The sequence below is a fragment of the Phyllostomus discolor genome, chromosome 14, assembly GCF_004126475.2.
Source record: "Phyllostomus discolor isolate MPI-MPIP mPhyDis1 chromosome 14, mPhyDis1.pri.v3, whole genome shotgun sequence".
Taxonomy (NCBI): Eukaryota; Metazoa; Chordata; class Mammalia; order Chiroptera; family Phyllostomidae; genus Phyllostomus; species Phyllostomus discolor.
The window spans coordinates 13,692,996-13,712,020 of NC_040916.2; the positions used below are offsets into that span (position 1 = coordinate 13,692,996).

Below are 19,025 nucleotides of genomic sequence, written 5' to 3' on the forward strand. Positions count from 1 at the left end.
TACAGCACCTGCGTGAGAGCTTGGAGATGATTGGCTCCACCACATGGGGCTACCCCTGCCCAGACTCAGGATGGCAGCCCAGTAAAGCTGGAAGGATATGGGAGTGCTGGCAAGTGTAGCTGATTGTGGGAGGAGTCGGAAATGGGGCTGCAGAGGAAGATTGGTGCGGGGATTTAAACCCAGACTCGGCAGCCATTGAAAAGAGGACCTTGCGGCTGTGGTAGTGAGGAGAACCAAGCGCTTTTGGCAGAGTGGGGACCCCCCCCCCCCCGCCCAGCCACGAGAAGAATCACCATGTGGCTTTAGCTGGAGATCCCGCAACACAGCTGATGGTGCTGGGAACCAAGGGAGGCCTACCAGCCAAGCACGGATTACTGGGAAGAATCAGGGGCTGCCTGAGCCACGGACTTCTATTTCTTTTCCTGAGATACGGTACCCCAGACTGGGCAAAGGGGGGAAGGAAGGACTGTGTGTGTTTGTGGGTGTTTAAGGGACTTTGGGATTTTGATGAAGACATTAAGTCATTACTCTGAAGTCTGTAAAACTTGAATAAATAATTCCTTTCCTTTTAGCCAGTCTCTAACATGGAGAGGTATAATTCTCTGGTGAAGGGAAAGGTGAACCTAGTATAGGGGGACCCCAGGAGAAAGGGGAGTCAATTCGGTAGCATTGTGGGACCCTCTTCCCTGGTGGTCAATCAGGGAAAATCATGGGAGAACACATGTGCAGTAGCTTTAAAGTAATACAACTACTTGCACATGCTCAGTAAAAGGCCACCGAAACTAGCCAGGAAGGATCCACCCTATAAAAATAGAGTCCCTCCAGCCCATGAGGTCAATCTCTGCTTGGAGTTGGCCTGCTCCCGTGTCCTCTGCTATAAACTCTGGGTGTTTGGTTCAATTCTTTTTCCTGTTCACCAAGAACCTGGTTACCTGTGCCCACCTGTGACATGACTATGAACCAAAAATTAGGAACCAGGTTGAGAAACTACTCAGCTTCAAACATAAGCCATTTCTCATGAATAAGAATGACTAAGAATAGAGTCAATATTTCCTAGGGAAGAGCCTAGAGTTGAAAACCACTCTTCAGGGAGAATTAGGCACCAATCAACATACATTCTTTGCTTCTAGAATCACGGTGAATTAGAGACATGTGCCCAACTGGAATTCGGAGCTGCTACAGACAATTCACAGCGTTGTGCTTCTCATTTTCCTCTTTTTGAATGTGTGTCTATTGCCTATCTTGTCATTTTATACTAGATGAGTATGGGGAAGAATTCTTTTCTTAAGTTCATGCAACCTCAGCTTGAGAGTAGTTGCAGTACAGATGGATTATATGTACCTGAAGCTGATCTAGATGATGAGAGTATAGGACTTGAACCTGAATCAGCCACATTGCGATTCGATTTTAATGTGTTTTGGGAGGTGGTGAGTGCATTTTCCACATGTCAGGAGTGTACATTGTTACGGTCAGAGATTACATGAACTAATCTCTAAATATGGCTGCCATCAAGCCCTTTTCTTCTTCGCCTTCTTCTTTTTTTAACACTGTGCTAGGATAGAATGGACCACCTCAGTAGCTGCTGAGGCCAATACATTTCTATCACCACAATTACTTTAGCAAACCTGGTTCCCTCCAAGCCCTTTTCTTCTCGTATCTGCATGCCCATTGAGAGGTGAATGTTCTTTTTCCCCTTCCCCTTTAATCCACGCTGGTCCTGTAGGCTACTTGGACCAAGACAATGTAGACTGTAGAGGAAATGATGCTCTGAGACTTCCAGGCGAGAGCCTGGAACAGGACACAGTTTCTGTGTTTCTCTTCATGGAATGCTGATGTTTGGGATGCTACTTCTTGGATCCCAGGCATCGTGACAGGAAGAGCCCCAAGCCACACGGAGAAGGACTGCAGTGTGGGGTGCGAGCTGAGTTCCCAGCCGACAGCCAGCATCAACTGCCAGCCATGTAAATAAGCTCTCTCATATGTTTCATGCTCAGTCAAGCTCCCAGAAAAACTGTAGCTCTAGTCAACATCATGTAGAGCAGAACCACCCAACTGACCGCTGTACTTAGAACTGTGAGAAAAAAAATGGTTGTTGTCTCAAGCCAATTAAGTTTGGGAATGGTGTGCTAGTAATAGACAACCAAAAAAATACACACATTAATGCCATTAAGTAATACACATTTAGCATAGTCTAAACGTGCGTGTTTTGGAGCTTTATAAAAACTGTATCACAGTACATGTAAGCTTCTGAGATTTGATTTATCACTTTCTCATGTAATTCTCCCTCCTAAATAAAATTACAAAACCCCTATTTTTAAAAAATAATTGCTAAGTTTATTGAATGCTTACTGCATACCAGGCACTGCTCTATGTTTTTTATATATGCAAAGTAATTTAATGCTCAGCCCTATGAGACAGATACTATTACCTCCATTTTACAGATGAGAAACAGAGGCACAGAGGGGTTAAGTAGTTTGCCCAGGACACACAGCCAGTAAACATTAGACCCTAAATACAAAACCTACCATTTATTTTTATTCTCGTCAGTGGATACTTGGGTGGTTACAAACTGGGCTGACTTGAACATTCTCACACGTGTACTCCTTCCTGTGCACAAATGAAGAATTTTGCTACAGTACATATGCAGAATAGCTAGGTATTAGAGAATGTGAATGCTTAACCTTATAAGAATGTCAAGTTGCTTTCCAATGTGTCAGTTTAAAACTCCATCTGTAGTGGTCTTCTTGATGCACATCTTCATCACTGATAATACTGTATTTAATTTTTCAACTCATTGGATATGAAACGGTATTCATTGTGGTCCCAATCACTCATGAGAGTGAACATCTTTTCATGTGTTTAATCATATACTCCTTAGGAATACCTGGTTTATCTTTTGTTGCTTCTTCTTTTTTTAGGATTTTATTTTTAGAGGGGAAAGGAGAGAGGGAGAGAAACATCAATGTGTGGTTGCCTCTCACATGCTCAGAACTGGAGATCTGGCCCAACTCAAGCATGTGCCCTGATTGGGAATCAAACCAGCAACCCCCTGGTTGGTCAGCTGGCAATCTCCTGAGCTACACCAGACAGGGCTGTTCTTTGCTCCTTTTATACAGGACAATGATGAGTAGAAGTGGTGATAACAGGCAGTTTAGCGTTCCTGATTTTTACTATAACTTAATCATTATACATTATCCTTTCTTCCATGATGTTGAATAACTTTAATAGTACTTTGACTTTCATATCTATGTTCACAAATGCTGTTAGTCAGTACTTTTTTCCTACTGAATTGAATGTGTCTGATTCTAGTACAATAAGTTATACTGGTCTCATAAAATGAGCTTACCTATTCTTTGGAAGTTTATATAAAATGTTGAAATAATATGGTCATTGAAAGAGGAGTAAAACATCTGTAAATGTGAGCTACATGTTCTCTTTGTCAAAAAATTCTAAATTATTGTTTACTATTGAAACTATTAAGTCTATCTAGCTGGTAATCTCTTCTTGAGTCAGTTTAAGAAAACTGCATTTTTCTAGACCATTGTCTGTGTTAAGATGCTTCTGGTAGTCTCTTATTATTTTTATTACTATATATATAGGTTAGAATTTGAGTCCTGTTTAATTCTTGTTCAAATGATGTCAATTTGATCACGGAAACAACTTTGGCATTGTGATTGTTTTCTAGTTCACTCATCTCTTCCATTGCCTGTATCTCCTTGTTTCTACATTGCTTGTTCTACTGTTCGTTCCCTAAGTTACACACTTAGCCTTCCTTAATTTAAGCGTGTACAATCATCTCCCTCCAAGTGCTGTTTCTGCTGCACCACCCCATTTTCCAAATGTAGCACTTATAAGTAGATTCTAAGTATGTTTTCTTTCATCTATGAAGATTTATTAACTTGTAAGTGTATAATTTTAAAAAGTTAACCTTTATTACCAACCTCTAACTTCTGATTATCCATTTAACACTTTTTGAAATTTACCCTGCCTAGTAAGTACATGGTCAATTTTTGCTAATATACAACGGTTAAGAAGAATATTCTCTAATTGTTCAGTATTCTAAACATGTTCATTGAATCAATATTCAGATATGTACTCACTCATTTTCAGTATGCCTGATTTATCAATTGAGAGCTACTGATTTAGCCCTCTAGTTCATACATTTTGAGATCATTTTATAAAGGATTTGGAAATTTATCCAACAAAAAGGAAAAAGGACAGGACACATAGACATGGACAACAGTGTGGTGATTGTGGTGTAGGGGAGAGGAGTATAAGGAGGGTAATAATGGAAAAAATGCAATAAAAAATAAACAAGTTGTTCTAGTGAATTGATCCTTTTACCACTATTTAGTAGCTTTTTCCATCTTTAACACTTCATAAAGTCTAATATTGATTTAATATCACTAAAGTTACAAACATTTTCTTTTGCTACTTGCCTAATTTTTTTTAACCCACCCTATAAAAAATCAATCTGGTGGTTACTTTAGTCTATTCATAATTATTTTAATTGACTTCTTCCTATTATCTTTCTAATTTTGCCCCTCCTCCCACCCATAATTTCTCCTTTTTCTGGACTGAGTTACTGACTTCCTACTCCATATTTTAAACTTCTTTTCCTCCAGAATGATTCATCCTGTATGGATTCTTTAGCAGTTACACTTGAAATTTTACTATATATTTTTAACATATAAATAATATTACCCGTTTTCTGAATAATAAAAGCACCTCAGAAAACTTGAATCACCCTCCTCTCATCTTATAAACTATTGTCCAATTTTTCAACTATATCCTATTTTAAAAGTACACATAAATGTTGCGTAAAATGTTTATTTTTACATTTGCTTACAACTTCTTATAAACACTTCATTACGATGGTTTTCCATAAACAACACTTGATTTACACACGTTTATCATTGTATTTGCTCACTAGTTCTTCCATTTCAGATCATCTTCTTGCAGTCTCTTAATGGTCTGTTGATGGTAAAATCTGTTTTTCATCTGAGCATGCCTTTATTTCAGTCTTGCTTGGTACAAATTCTAAGTTGATAATTAGGTTTTTCCACAATTTTGAAAGCATTAAATTACCATCTTTTGGGTATACTGTTGCCATTAAGAAGTCTACTTCATATTTGTCTCACCTTCATTCATCTCTTTCCTCCTTTGATTGCTTTAAAATCTTTGGTATCTTGCAATTACATGACATTGGGTTTAGGCATGAATTTTATCCATATATGCTTGGGATATATTGTGCTTCCTGAATTCATATTCTTCCGGCAAATGTGGAAAATTGTTATTTCTTCAGATATTATCACTCCTCCACCCTCTCTAGTCTCTCTCCCTGGTGCTTTGAGTTTTTATAATTTTTCCCTCTATAATTCTTAGAATTTGTATCTTCCAGGAGCTCATTTCTCCTCGCTGCAAACTGAGTCATTTCTTTAGCTTTAGCTTCCAGTTTATTCACTGTCTTTTCAGCTGAGTCTGATATGATATTCAACATGTCTAAGTTTTTTTTTTAACTGCAAGTAACATTTCTCATTTCTAGCAGTTCCTTTTGTTTTATTTTGCGTATCTGCCAGTGGTTCCATCCTTCTTGTATGTTGGCGACGAGGCCTTAAAGAATTTAATCCACAGTTCGTTCTTTCTATAGGTTCTTTCTCATGCTAGCTAGTTTCAACTTGTGCTTGACGATCTCCAGTCATGAAATAACATTGCTTATCTTGCTCTATGAGAGTCCTGGGCCTGTATCCCGCTTCTGCCAGGAGTCAGAGGGCACTCCAAACTGAGGGCCACCTCGACTGTGCTGGCTGGGGAAGCATCTCGGGCTCAGACTAATCTCCTGGTTCTGGCCCGAGGTAAACTACACAGAGCAGTGCCGCAGTTGGTGTCTGCCCCCGGCAGCCACAGGCCACCTGTATGCCTAATACAGTACGCACGGTTCCCACCTCAAAATGTGCTGGGTTTTGTAGGGAAAGGAAAATAAAGGTATGGGTCTTGGAGATTTCCCCTACTTCCTCTGAGCCTATGAATGCATTAAAGGTAAACTTTTATTCGGGATCTAGGTGTTTTACAATGCCTCGTCTAAAGTCCTGATGGAAGAAAAAGTCTTATTTAACATACCAAAACAAGTATGACACACAAATGTGAGAAAGCACATCATTTATGGCACTCCTTACTGACTCAAACCTGGAAAGGCTTCCTACCTCTTGATTAGAGCTTGGTCAGTATTTTGGAACTGGGTACACATTAGAAAGGTCCTGTAGCACGAACTCACCCAACAGGTTGTTACCCCACTTGGAAGAAATTTCTCCTGCTGTTCTATCACTAAGATACTCAGCCAACCCTGACTATTCACATTGTCAATGTCCTGATGAACATGTGGTCCACATCAAAAGGGCTAAAATCTGTGAAAATAAATGACTGTTCCAAACCTTTAAAAAAATAGGTATAATGACTTGTTACATGCAGCTTCCTCTAGATAAATAACTTTATTTTTGGAAGCCTGAGCAGACAGAAGCAGGGCTAAACAAGGCAGCTGGTGATTTCACATTAAGTTAGAAACACACCTAAGAGGCATTTGGCAACAGATCTGGCTGCTACTGTCTTAAATGCAGATGGCTTGGTGGCACAGTTGTTATTCATAACTGCTGGACAGTGTTCTCCGGATGATCAGGAAGCCCTCTGTGCCTCACCCTGATTAGTCACTGAAGTAATGAAAGGAGACACCAGCAGCGAGGATTCCAACGGCAAATGCTGCAATCACGCCTAAAAGTAAACACACACACAACAAGTGGAGATGGAATGAGCAAAAGTGAGGCGTAACTGTCGTCAGCCTCTGACATGTAGGTTACTGACAGACCTAAACGACACACCCAGACAAATACATATTCAAATACAAATGCAAATACACATATGGCTATGTCCTAAGACAAAGTCTTAGAGGAAAACATAGCAATAAGTTGAAAAAGACAGACTACAAATGTTAGCCTGGGAATCATGTACTTCCACACCTTAACAGAACTTCCAACCACAAACACAGTGTGTTTGTTACACATGTGCACACTCACATACAGCTAAGGGAAAAACTGACACACCCTTCAAAAGGGTTCTATAATTTACACTGACATTCGGCTATCTCATGCTACTTGGCGTAAACCAAACAAGACACCTCCAGTGTGCAGGGGTCCTCGATCATTTCAATGCCAAGTCATTCACGCAGCTACTGGAAACTGCAGAAAGCAGATTCCCCCATTCTAAGAATTAGTAACTCTAGGTTGGCAATTCATTTTTACCCCAATTATTGTTAAGTTACAACAGAATGGACCAGAGTATCCCAAACACACACCCACACTTACGTACAAAGAATTCACATAATTAGCAGGTTTGTCTAATAAGTGACGAGAAAAACAACTAAAGCTGTCTCAGTCAAAAATCCAAACACTTATAAAGCATTTCTCAAAATGGCATTCCACAAAACGATAGCGTACATGTTCTTCCATCAGTAAGTTTGAAAATCTGAAAGTGACTGCCACATGACCTTGGGGCCTTTGAGACACTGAGGAGAATTACAAATTTCCACAGTGGAATTTGACTTTTTTTCATAGTACACACATCAAAATCTGCAATAGCAATCCCGGGAACACCAGTTTGGGAAACACTGTTCCTACTGTACTAATGGATTCCCAAAACTCAACAAGCTTTTCTTGTAAACACACAAAAAATTAACAGGAAGTGTCACTTTTGCAGGCACTGGGGACAACGCATTATTTATAAATGTTTCTGTCTCCAGGGCCTAGCGCTTTCCACAACACTCAGTAAATACTGGCTTAATCTAGCACTTTTCAGTAAAATAAAATACAGTAACTTTAAAGTAACAACAAAGCTCAAATGCAAAATACCATTTTCAAGTTATAAAAGAAATAAAATACCTATGTTTTGATGAATTTTCAACACTATTGCAGTTTTAATTGGTTCTTTTGGTTGTTGCTCATCATCCGTGTTATCCAATGAAGGTTCGGCATTCATAGAGGAACTTATACAAGCTACAAGAGGATAATAATGAGTCTTATTGTGGTTTTGGCGATTAATGATTTCAAACAAGTAGGTATTCATGAGAAAGGCAGGATCAGCAAACTGCAGGCCATGGGCCAGCCTTGGAGCTCATTGGGCAGACTTTCTGTGCTCCACAAAGGCTAAAATACTATTTGGCCCCATACAGAAATATTTTCTGACTCTTCATCTAACCTGATATTTGAAATATACGAGCAAAATATGATCATAAATTTGAGCTCAAAACAACTCAATGTCAAGCAAGGGAAGCACATTATCTCACTTCACAGCTGGAACATGGCACCTGAGAAGTCAGTGCATATGTGAGGGTCACGGGCAGCAGACTGCAGATTCGGGTCCAAGTTTTCTTTCTTCTCGATTGTGCTGACAACTTCTGTAGGTTTGCCTAGCTGAATCTATTTAACACTGACTAAAAGTATTTGAACTGAAAACATTCTTACAGATCACAAAGACTAGAGGGTCTCATTTCCCCTGAGTACTAAAGAGCCTGACAAAAATCCCAGCAGGTACAACAGGTGAAAGGAGAAGGGGCATTCCTCTGGTCGGAAAAAAGGGGGAGGGCTCCTGGAGCCACGCCCTGCTTCCTCCCAGAGATGCAGCGGACTGCTGCTCTCCAGAACTCTAGGGAACTGTGTGTGAAGGTGACTACTTCATGTTGATCCCTTTATTTACAGAGAACCACAGTGAGAGACAGTACATACTGCTGTTTCAATTCCAAGTAAAATAGCCTCCTGCATGGATTGTAAATGTCCTTACGGACACGCGTGCATCCCAGTGTAGTAGCACAGGCTCATGAGGATGACACATAAACTTACTGATATAGGTATCTGTGGTACCTAAATCCTTATATTAGGTCACCAGTAAACAAAAATACTGACTAAAGCATGAATTACACCTATTTGCTACAGACGTTTTTTTACTTGAGCACTTGTATACAAAGAGCACAAAAATGGTTTTATTTGTCATGGTATGTTACACATCTAATGTTGAATTGTTATATGTAAAGATCATGCTCTAGTAGGTCAAGTTCTCTGCACAAATAATTTACTTCATTTAAAAAAAGACATTCTATTGCTCTATTATTTCCATTTTTTAATCTGTCAAAATCTTGTGATTTAACACAAATGCAAGATGATTTCACTGAAGCAGAGCATTTTTCAATAATGAATTAGGCCTTGGCCTGTCATGACAATTTATTCGTGTTTACTTTTGGTGGAAATTGTAGGCCTTTAATTCAAATCTCACGCATTATATTATTCTTACCAAAACTTTAATATGTTATCTGAAAATCAAATGCAAGTGACATCTGATTCAATAAGAAATTAGATCTTAACTATTCCTTTAACTGGTAATTTAATTTCAGACAAATCCCAAATTAACCAATAAAGAAAACAAGTTTCTTGAGCAATTCAAAGGGCCATCATGAGTACACGCTAAGTCGTCGATGTGTTCCATTTTATTCCAAGCTGGTGACAGGTGGGCAGGACTATTTAGAAGCTTTAAATTATAGGTTAGGACTTGAACTGTATTGGTTAGTTGTCTTCTTCCTCATCTCTGAATCCTAAGTTAATGAGGTATCACTATAGTCAGTGATTTAGCCATAAAAATACATCTTTGGTTAAAGAAAAAGTATTACTTTTTCTTTATAATTATAATTAAATAATTATAAATATAAATTTATATTTTAATAATATTATAATATTAATATATTATTATTATATTATAATATATTATATTATATATCATAATATATAATATAATAATAATAATAAAGTATTACTTTTTCTTTATAATTATAATTAAGTAATTATAAATATAAATATAAATGTAATTATAAAGATATAAATATCTTTATAATTAAATTATCAACGTTTAGCCAAAGAGCAAAAATTAATTTCAGTTCAGGTATCAAGACCAAACTGGCAAAATGAGTTTCATCAGATTTTAAAGGTGTGTCTCCAAAATTTTAGCTGATACTGTGGATGCAGTGCATCTGAATTATTAAGTTAATATCTACTAGGAGATGACTAATGCATCTACGAAACTTTAAAGCCATAGTTATCCCTCACCTTCAGTGAGTCATTTTGACAAACAAATTGTTCTTCATCCCTTAAGTCATTTAAAAGCATGTTATTTTAAGATACTTACCTGGCAAAATATGTATTTTAAACATAGCAACTACTTGGCAACTATAGTATAGAACAGAAGTAATTAAATAATAATCAAGCAAAGAACATTGAATACTTAGAAAATAAAGCCAGATACTTAAAAATTTAATGCTGACTGTATAGTAATTCAATTTTTAAATTTAAATATTTTAACTCTTTATGGTTTATTTTATATGAAAAGACTAATTTAAAATATTTAGAAAAATCTATGTATACTATGAAATATCACTTTCATAGTTTAATATTCATGTTTTTCATTATAATTCCGGAGTCATTATTTTAAAGCCAATAATGCTAGTTAGTATCATGCTGCTTTTTCTGTTTTAGAAAGTGTTTTCCCTAACACGTTTACTAATCTCTCATATCAACCCCACGGGAACCTGGGGTTCAGAAGGCACTTGTTCAAGGTTATACAGCTGTAAGCGGCAGGCCCGCACTCTGCTAAAATACCGTCTTGGTAAAATTAAGCATCTACTATTTCTGAGTAAATTAATAAATGAACAAATGAGTGAATGAGTTAAGTGAATCAGATTCTAAACCAAAAGGATGTTTATTTAAAAGCACGTAATTTTTCTATTAAAATGTATGTTTTCACCTTATCCTATAATTTGGGAATGCATCATTTCATTATTAAAAATATACTAATTACTAAATCATGTCTCCTAATTTAACAAATATGTGATAAAGCACAACTAATATAATTCTAGAAAAGTCATATTCTTGGCCATAATACAACTGGTGCCACTGTTCATTTCCCAAAAGGCCTAGGGTTACTTTTCTGTATTCATCCTTCAGAACGAACTCAGATGTTACCTGCTCTGAGAAGTTTCCTTGAATTTCTTATAAATACGGTGCCTGTGCTAAGTGTTCTGATAATTCTCTGTTCCTCTATTACAGAACTCATCGTCTTGTTTCGGAAAAACCCATTTCTCTGCATTTCCCACAGTACTATGAGCTTCTAGAGTCAGAACTATATATCTGATCTCTAGACCCCTAATGCCTAATGCGTAACAGGCAATCCACACATAGTAATCAATCACTCAGCAGAGATACGTTAAGTTTCATAAACAGAGTCCTAAAAGAAGCATACCTATTTTACTGAAGTAGTATCTTCAACACATTACATGACACTAGAAAAACGTTAATACTATCTAGAAACTATGAGTTTGATATGGTGTGTGCAGGGTGGGGGCAAAAGCAGGTTTCCAGTTGTCTGTATGGAAAATCATAAATAACATAAGAATAAACTCTGCATTTCACATACAACTGTAAGCCTACTTCTGCCCCGCCGTGTATATAAGTATACACACCTAAACTTGCCAAATTGCTGTTCTGTTTCCTTTGTCCTTATCATATTAAACTCTTCCTTTTCAGTTAATGCATCTCTGTACTAGACTGCCAAAATAAACAAAAACAGACAGGAAATAATTTTCAAATACAGCACAAAATGTACAACAAAGTGCTAATGTTAAAAGCTTATAAAAATAAAAACCTACAAAAAAGACAAATTGGTTAATATTTATGTCATCTAAGATTTTAAAAATTTATTTTAAAATACCTCATAGCTACTAGTAAATATAACATTTAACAAGGAGACGATAAAACTTCACGAAGGAAAGCTGAGAAACAGGACATTTACTATATATAAATAATAAAAATAATTCATCAGGAAATAGCATTTAAATTTGATAATAGATGAGAAGTATATTATCTTGAGGATAAAAATAAGTCTTTTAATTATTTGTAAAAATATTTCAAGGAATTCAAACCATCATTAAAACCATGGGACTTTTAATAGGCTCGGGATTATACTTTACATATTATAATAGCATTATATTATAGAGCATCAATTTATAAAATACATGTGCTTTCCATTAAAATGAAATATAAAAGGAGAAAAGTAATAAAGAATTTAAAAATGGAAAAAATTTACTAAAATTTAAAAATACTAATGGTCAAAACTTTGCTACTACAGAATATAGGTTATTGCTGAGCAAAGGTCAAAATATTTTTTCTAATCAAATTATTAAGCAAATCACTGGAGACCCTACACTTCTGGTCATTAATCTTGACTAAATTCTTAGTTACTCTTAGGAACTTACTCCGTGCTCTGCTTAAGGAATAATGCACACACTTTCTCTCTTTCAAATCAGATCACAGGTGTCTTGAGGAAAGAACTCTGGTCACTGATTTGTGTCTATCACATTGCCTTGAACACAGCAGATGCTTAACAAATATTTGATAAATAGACATTAAATGCTGTAAACTAGAACAAATATTTCTGGGGCAATGCTTTAAATGTTCTTCACCCCTTAATGTGCTCTGAACTACTGAGCCATAGAGCTATGACTATTACATCCTTTTAAAATCTTCATCGTGTTCAGTGTAGTGCACTATACAAGCCTTAAGAATTTTGTGTGGCTAGGCACAAGCTTATAACTTTTCACACATAAAATAAGAATCTCTCAGTCACTTGATAATGACATTTATGAAAACCTATCATGTTTTAGGCAGGGAGCTCAGGGAAATAAACATTCCAAGTGTTTGCTTTAAAAAATCTTAGTCTCATGAAAAATTATACTGACATAATCAAGGTGAAATTAAAACAGGCAAAGTAACATCATTCATTTAAGTTTAAAAAAAAATTTAAATAACAGAATTAAGATAGCCAGCTCTCACTAGAAACAAAAACAAATCATGAAACAAAGCAAAGCAAAATAAAACAAAACAAAAAAAAAAACAGCCTTCCAAAATGTAAGGTCAGACATGAAAATAGTGGCTAGGGGAAGAAAACGTGTCATGTAATTCAGATAGCATGGTGAATCTGTGCCCTACAAAAATAATACTGACCTATTTTTTGGAACTCTCCATTTCAGCTTAGCATCCAAATTATATAAAGGAAGTAGGAAAATAGTATGGAGAAGAGGTTTAATAAAGTACTTTTAAAAGCTCTGTAAAGATGTTTAACCAGATGATTAATCAAAATAATGGGTTTCGGAAAATTTCTTTGAAAAGAAATACCTTAAAACCATTATTTCCACCTACTTAAGGCTACAGTTGTTTTATAAAGATCTACTTACTAGGCTTAGAAAAACGTGAAGTACGGTAAATGTTGGCAAGATTTTCCAGGAAAACACCAACTACATGTTTATATAGAGAGAGATTAGACACGTGTTTAAAACCTTGGAAGTATCAAACATAATCAGCTTTAAGGAAATCTAAAGATGTGTTATTTAACTAGATTTCTCGTAGGTAATTTTAGCAGTAGTCTAATCAGGTTCTTAAATAACATCACATAATTACCTGTGTTTATTTCCTCTGCAATTTCCAAATCTTCTATTTGAATCCTATGATCTAACATCTCTATGAAGTGGTCTCTGATTTCTTCAGCTGACTCATCGCCAAATTTATAATCACATAACATTACTGCGGATCCCGGAATAGGGACGAAAACTCGGTGAGGGAGGATGTGAAACTCCTTTTCAGAATCTAAAAGGAGAAAAAAATATCATCAATATTTAGATAGGTCTGTCATTGGCATCAGTGATATATATTTTATAAGTATATGAAAGTATCATATATTAGTAGAAATAAAACCTAAAAGTTATTTTCATTTTCTAACTGACCTGGCACAACACTGTTCTTACTGAATCCTCCGGTATACCTCAACACACCTGGTCCCCACAAGGAACCTAAATTATACTCCCACGAAATATGAACTCACCACCACCTTCAATATGAGGATGTTGTGGATTACATAGTCTTGTACTATCCGCCCTCCTATGAAAGAATACCCAGGAGAAAATTTCGTTCCTGGTCTCAGGAATTGCTATTTTTGTTTTAACTTCACAAGCACTAAATTTTATAAACAATTTTCCCCTTTTCATGAAAGTTCACAGCCAAATTAGTAGCCAATCTGTATCAAGGGTACAGAACATGACCGCATGCATGTTTGTACATGTATGCATAAAATAATCTCATTGCTGACTTCATCTTATGAGATGCTAGCAGCCCCCTATGTCCAACATGCACAGGACATAAAGCTGTTTTGTGTGCTCACCTCACTGCCCATTCCATCTTGCTTTCTTTTCATTTTCCCTTTGCCTTATTCTTATTACTAGTATTTATTATCCTGACCATTAATCTTGACTAAGTTCTTAGTGACTTTTAGAAACTTACTACATGCTCTCCATAATTAATAAGGCATACACACTCTATCTTTCAAATCAGATTATAGGGTTCTTGAGCACACGAATCTGGTCCTTGATTTATATCTATCACGTTGCCTTGAACCGAGCAAATATTTAAGGAATATCTAATACACAGACATACTAAATGCTGTAAACTAGAATTAATATCTGGGGCAACAATTAGCACTACATATTGTCATAAACAGTGTTAAGTAATTCTTAGAAAAAACAATCTGGACCTAAATAAATAATGAAGAACTATGTTTTATTCTTCTGTGAATACTCACAAAGTAAAATATATTTGCCCCAATTTCTGACATCACAGTTTTGTTTGGTTCAAACCAGGATTCTAGTGAACTATCAACAAAGACCAAGACTTTGTGTAACGAATGACCTCTTCCAGCTATGTACATGATTTAAAAAGCTATTGGTACACAGAACAAGTAGAAGTAGGCTCACTTTGATAGTAGCCTGCATTTCCTTGCGAAGAAATGAGTGGTAGCTTTATATAACTACAAACAGAAGATGAAGAATGTCTGAAGTGTCAGGGGAAATGCAATGATTTGAATTACATGTCCCTGTCATATTCTGCTTATCATCTTGTTTTCAGAAGAGAACTGGAAGAACAATTTTACTCTGTGACTAGACTGCTGTCTAGCTGTAAAACTCTATTACTGCAATTGGTACTGTAGCACGTAAATTGTTCACCCACTGAAATCATCAGGAATATATTATTTTATTTGGGGCCACAGTTTCTTTAAACAGGTTAAGTTCAAAACTTTCAATGATGGCTATAATTTGTATGTTTAACTGCCATTCAAAACTTAAAAACTATTTCAAACTGCATGCATTCTAGCTTTGCCTGAAAAAGATAAATATGCTTGCTATAAAATCAAATGTTAAAGTATTGGTTACAATGAATTTAAACTACTCATTAAAAAAGAAAAATCACATAATTTTCTAATTAAAAAGTTAAATTAGCCATTTAGTATCTTAATAAGACCAAGTTTTCTAGTTGCTCTGAAGTTTAAAATGGGAAAGGGGAACCTTTTAAAAAACATATCTTAAAAACTTCTAAAAAAGAGTCCTTTAGGAATATTCCCACAGCAGAGTAAATAGTTCAACATTATCTGAGTAAGTTCAAAACAGAAAAAAAATTAAATCTAAGCCAATATGATAAGAACTGGACATCTACTGATTAACAGAATCCTAACTCATACGCAAGTATTACAGCAATTTTTGTAAAATAGGTGATAGCTGAGCTGTCTCTTAAAAGACACGTAGCCCTCTGCAGGCAGGAAGGGACGAGAAGTGCGGCCCAGAGAGTGGAACCGAGACCACAGGCAGAGGACCGTAGTTGCTCAGAAGGTGAGGACCCAGTGCCAGGAGAGCTATACCGTACCCCAAGTCAAGGAGCAAAGATACGTCACAGTGAGATGAGGCTGTTAGGCTGAATGGGTGGCTAAGTGACCAGGTTTCACACAAAAGTCTCAATCCAATTGCTACACGTAAGATTCAAATTCATTTCTCAGCAAAACTATACTCAGCAAAAACTATACATTTCACTACTAGTGGATAGAAATTCAGGGTTATTTGTGAAGTACAGGAAGGACAAATGTTAAACCTGGCAATTCCAGTAACCTTTCAAACTAGGAATACAAAAAAGATTATGATCCGCCTACCAAACCTACTGTACTGTCTATCAGTAGTACTAAAAGAAGTCAGTTTTACAGAGGAGCTATGTTTTCTTCTATAAATATAAAAATATTCCCTTAATGGGTTAATATATATGTTTCAATTATGTGGATATTCAACTGTGAACTGCTAATCTACTCACATCTGAATGGTGGCAAGATGAAGATGAATGTGTAGATTAAAAAGCATTACTCAATATTAAAATTTTCTGTTTGAATAAAATAATTATTTGTAATGCAAATTACAGAAACAGTATAAATTGTTTGTTTCAAAAAATATAATAGTCATGATAGGTTATAACATGATGACCCAGACTTTTTAAAAATCTAACAAAGTCTATTGAGTAATAGATAAGAAGTATATAAAATAGTACACAAAAAAATTGGTAGGAATAAGATATCAATTGCATATATACCACACAGTAATGCCTATTAAAGAATCTATTATATAATATTAAACACAAATAAAATTTTTTATTACAAATTATTTTAAGAAACCTAATACATATTAATTTTTTAAATTAGGTTTAAAATGTTACCACAGTTTTCTAGTCTGTGAAAATTCAGAATTCAGAAATTTATGAAGAATTTTTAAAAAAATCTTCCCAAAAATTGTTAAATGTTGACAGATTTGCTATTTTAAGGTGTTCAGAAACCTTTTTTGGTGCAACTGACAATTTTTCATCCAATAAGAAAAGTAAAATATGGCACATTATTGTTAAAGACAGATAGAGGCACTTATAAAACATGACATGTATATCTTGACAGTCTATCAACTGAATCCATGCAAAGAAAAGTACTCAATTTTATACTCATAACTTTTTTTTCTGGAATCTCATTCAAAAGCAGATCCTCAAACAGTATTTCACAACGATCAGCAACTGTGTTCAATATATCTCTCTTCACTGCCTATGGAAAACAAATTACAATAGGAAACAAAGACTGTTACTTTCAATTTGCATTATTTTACTACCAAAAACCCTCACATAACTGGTTTCCCTGTATAATCATGTCCACTAAAATAACTGATATATTATTCTTTTTTAAATGTCCACTTACTTAGCATGCTTACTAACATTAATAGTTTAAAAGCAAACCTGCCTTCCTCATCTAAATAATAAATTAAAACCAAATAAATAAATGAAATTTCGCATCTGAACAAATAATGCTAGTGTTCTAAATTAGGAAATGTGTAACGATGACAAAAATGCCAGTTATCCTTTTTAAAATTTCTGAATTATAGAGATTACAGAACACTACCTAACAATTCTCCAAATGAATGCTTTTCCTGTTATTTACAAAGTTTGATTTCCCTTAGAAGAAATGATTTCCAATGTACTAATAACTCAGAGATAACTCACAACTGTGGAGCACTTAATAAATTTGTATAACCATTACTTTAAAAAAGTCACAAAACAGATATTCTACATATGAAAATCTTGCGACCAATTACATGGTATAATTGTACTGCCCAACCGATTGGACCTTTATTAGTTAAAATGAAACTAATAATTATGAAATCTGAGAGTGGAAAAAATAAAATTCTAGCATTTCTGAGTAATGATGTGAATGGGCTTCTGTTTCTCACGCACAGTCCCGCCCTCGGTACCTGCACAGCATCTTTGACCTTGGGTCTGTTGCTCTGAATGTAGGCTCTGCACCTCACGGCGCCCTTCAGGTTTACGGAGCCGCTGCAGACCTGGACAGTAGCCGTGGACCTGTGGTCAGAACTCAAATGCTGGAAGACAAAAACCGCTTTAAGTTCTCATAGCCAATACTATAGTACTAACCATATAAACTACAATGTTAACTGTATGGAATATTTAAACATTATAGAAGCCATTTCATAAAGTGAGAAGAAATTTTTGACTGAATCAAGTGTTTGAAAATATTCTCCACAACTTACTATTAAAAGGCCTTCATATTTCTCTTTATAAGTGATATATTATTTTCTGAGAATTCTGAATATAGTGTGAAATTAAACACAACTACATCTAAATTTTCCTCACTGATATGTGATCCAGAACACCAATATGCAATCATCATGTTCACTAAAACAGATATAATGTGCAGATGACTCAGGTAAGTATTATTACCATGAAAAGATGTACAAAGAAGACATGATCTAATGGGAGTTGCATGGCATGCAACGGAAGATCTGCACAGCATATAAAGCCAGATATGACAAATACGGCAAAATCATAAGGAATGTACAGACGCTCATTTACTCCTACAAGTTCAACTCCTTTCATAGACGGAAGTAATGCTCCACGCTCCGCAGCAGGCAAAAAGCAAGTCAGCTGTGCCTGTCACCAGAAATGGTGCCAGTGGTCATAAGCAGTGACTTTTGTCTCGCAGTCTCATTCACCTTTGTCTAAAGAGTGTTGGTTCACACTGGGTGCTGACACGTTTCACAGACATTTCAACCGTATCAGTTTAACAAGGGCCAAAACGGGGAGAGCCCTGAAACATGGGCAGCACTACTAGTAGTCTATGAAATCACAATGGAGGTAAGAACGATGTTTAAAAATCCCACACAACGGACACATAAAATATATTCTGAGTACAACTAGAATACATCATGAAACGATAAGGTCAATTCTGAAGAACAAAAACAAATCATGCAACTTATGAACAGTGCTAATTGTGCGTGTGCAATAAAGAACAATCAGGAATTGATGAGAAAAAATGGCAATGAAATCAAATGACTTCAATATTTAGCTAATGAAAAAGCATTAACAGTCAATATCTAATGAAATTCATGCAAAAGTTAGGGGTTTTTTTTTTTTAAAGAATTTAAATTTGAACGGGAGTAGGGGGGAGAAAACTGTACTTGAACAATGATTGAAATAAAAAAAAAAGAATTTAAATTTAACACAGTAAAGGTCTTGGTGATAAAATAT

The 19,025-nt window shown here is 35.7% G+C and overlaps 1 protein-coding gene and 1 pseudogene across 4 annotated transcripts in view; both read right to left on the bottom strand.

Moving 5' to 3' along the window:
- Positions 1 to 1,545: 1,545 nt before the first annotated feature.
- LOC114512206 lies at positions 1,546 to 1,663 on the bottom strand (annotated as a pseudogene).
- A 3,149-nt stretch (positions 1,664 to 4,812) lies between these two features.
- The window catches only part of ODR4 (odr-4 GPCR localization factor homolog), a 31,560-nt gene continuing 17,347 nt past the window's right edge, over positions 4,813 to 19,025 (bottom strand). For 3 of the 4 annotated variants that reach the window (XM_036015935.1, XM_028531075.2, XM_036015936.1), the window contains exons 10-14: positions 17,732 to 17,860; positions 16,935 to 17,031; positions 13,542 to 13,727; positions 7,929 to 8,042; positions 4,813 to 6,765 (exon numbers count right to left, since the gene is read on the bottom strand). In XM_036015935.1, the coding sequence (XP_035871828.1) occupies positions 6,698 to 6,765; positions 7,929 to 8,042; positions 13,542 to 13,727; positions 16,935 to 17,031; positions 17,732 to 17,860 (594 nt within the window). In that variant the 3' untranslated portion in view covers positions 4,813 to 6,697. The remainder of the gene's footprint in view (positions 6,766 to 7,928; positions 8,043 to 13,541; positions 13,728 to 16,934; positions 17,032 to 17,731; positions 17,861 to 19,025) is intronic. The other variant, XM_036015937.1, reaches the window with a different exon arrangement.